Source organism: Geospiza fortis, unplaced genomic scaffold (genome assembly GCF_000277835.1).
Source record: "Geospiza fortis unplaced genomic scaffold, GeoFor_1.0 scaffold241, whole genome shotgun sequence".
In the NCBI taxonomy this organism is placed as follows: Eukaryota; Metazoa; Chordata; class Aves; order Passeriformes; family Thraupidae; genus Geospiza; species Geospiza fortis.
In genome coordinates this window covers 971,415-972,072 of record NW_005054491.1, presented here as the reverse complement: position 1 = coordinate 972,072, position 658 = coordinate 971,415, and the positions used below count along the sequence as shown (strand labels likewise).

The 658-nt window shown below is 43.5% G+C and overlaps 1 protein-coding gene across 1 annotated transcript in view; it reads right to left on the bottom strand.

Annotated features, from left to right (window-relative positions):
• The window catches only part of LOC102038357 (calcium/calmodulin-dependent protein kinase type IV-like), a gene marked incomplete at both ends in the record, with an annotated part of 10,564 nt that overhangs the window by 2,412 nt on the left and 7,494 nt on the right, over nucleotides 1-658 (bottom strand). The window contains 1 exon segment of the mRNA XM_031063272.1: nucleotides 169-295. Within this exon segment, the coding sequence (XP_030919132.1) occupies nucleotides 169-295 (127 nt within the window).

The following is a 658-nucleotide window of genomic DNA, read 5'->3' as shown; positions in this document are numbered from 1 at the left end:
GAAGAGAAGAGAAGAGAAGAGAAGAGAAGAGAAAGTAAGATAAAATAAAGTGACATAAAATAAAATAAGTAAGATAAAAATAAATTAGAATAAAATAAAGTATAAAATAAAGTATAAAATAAAATAAAAAATGTTACAGTTTCCGAAGCCCAGCAGTGCCTCTCTCACCAAATCCTTGGCGTTTGGGGACACCTCGTCCCACCAGGGGGACACGAACTCGTAGTCGCAGGTGAGGATGCGGCCGTACATGTACTGATCCCCCCGCGGGTCGAAGAAGGGCTCGAAGCCACAGAGCCTGGGGGGACAGAGCCGTGGGACACGGTGCCACCAACCCTGCCACCCCCCACTGCCGCTGTCACATCCTCTGAGAAATCCCTTCCCCAGGATTTCGTCTCCTGGGAAGCTGAGAAGCCTCAGAGAAAAATGAAAACAATAATTTGCTGATTTGCTTCTCCTGTGTTTTGCTGCTCTGGAATGTGGTCTGGAGATTATTTACCAATTAGTCATTGTTTGATTGGTTTTGTGTGAATTGTTTTTACTTAATGACCAATCACAGCCAGCTGTGTTTGGGACTCTGGAGAGAGAGTCACAAGTTTTCATTATCGTTCTTTGTAGCCTTCTGTCTGTATCCTTTCCCTATTTTTAGTATGGTTTTAGT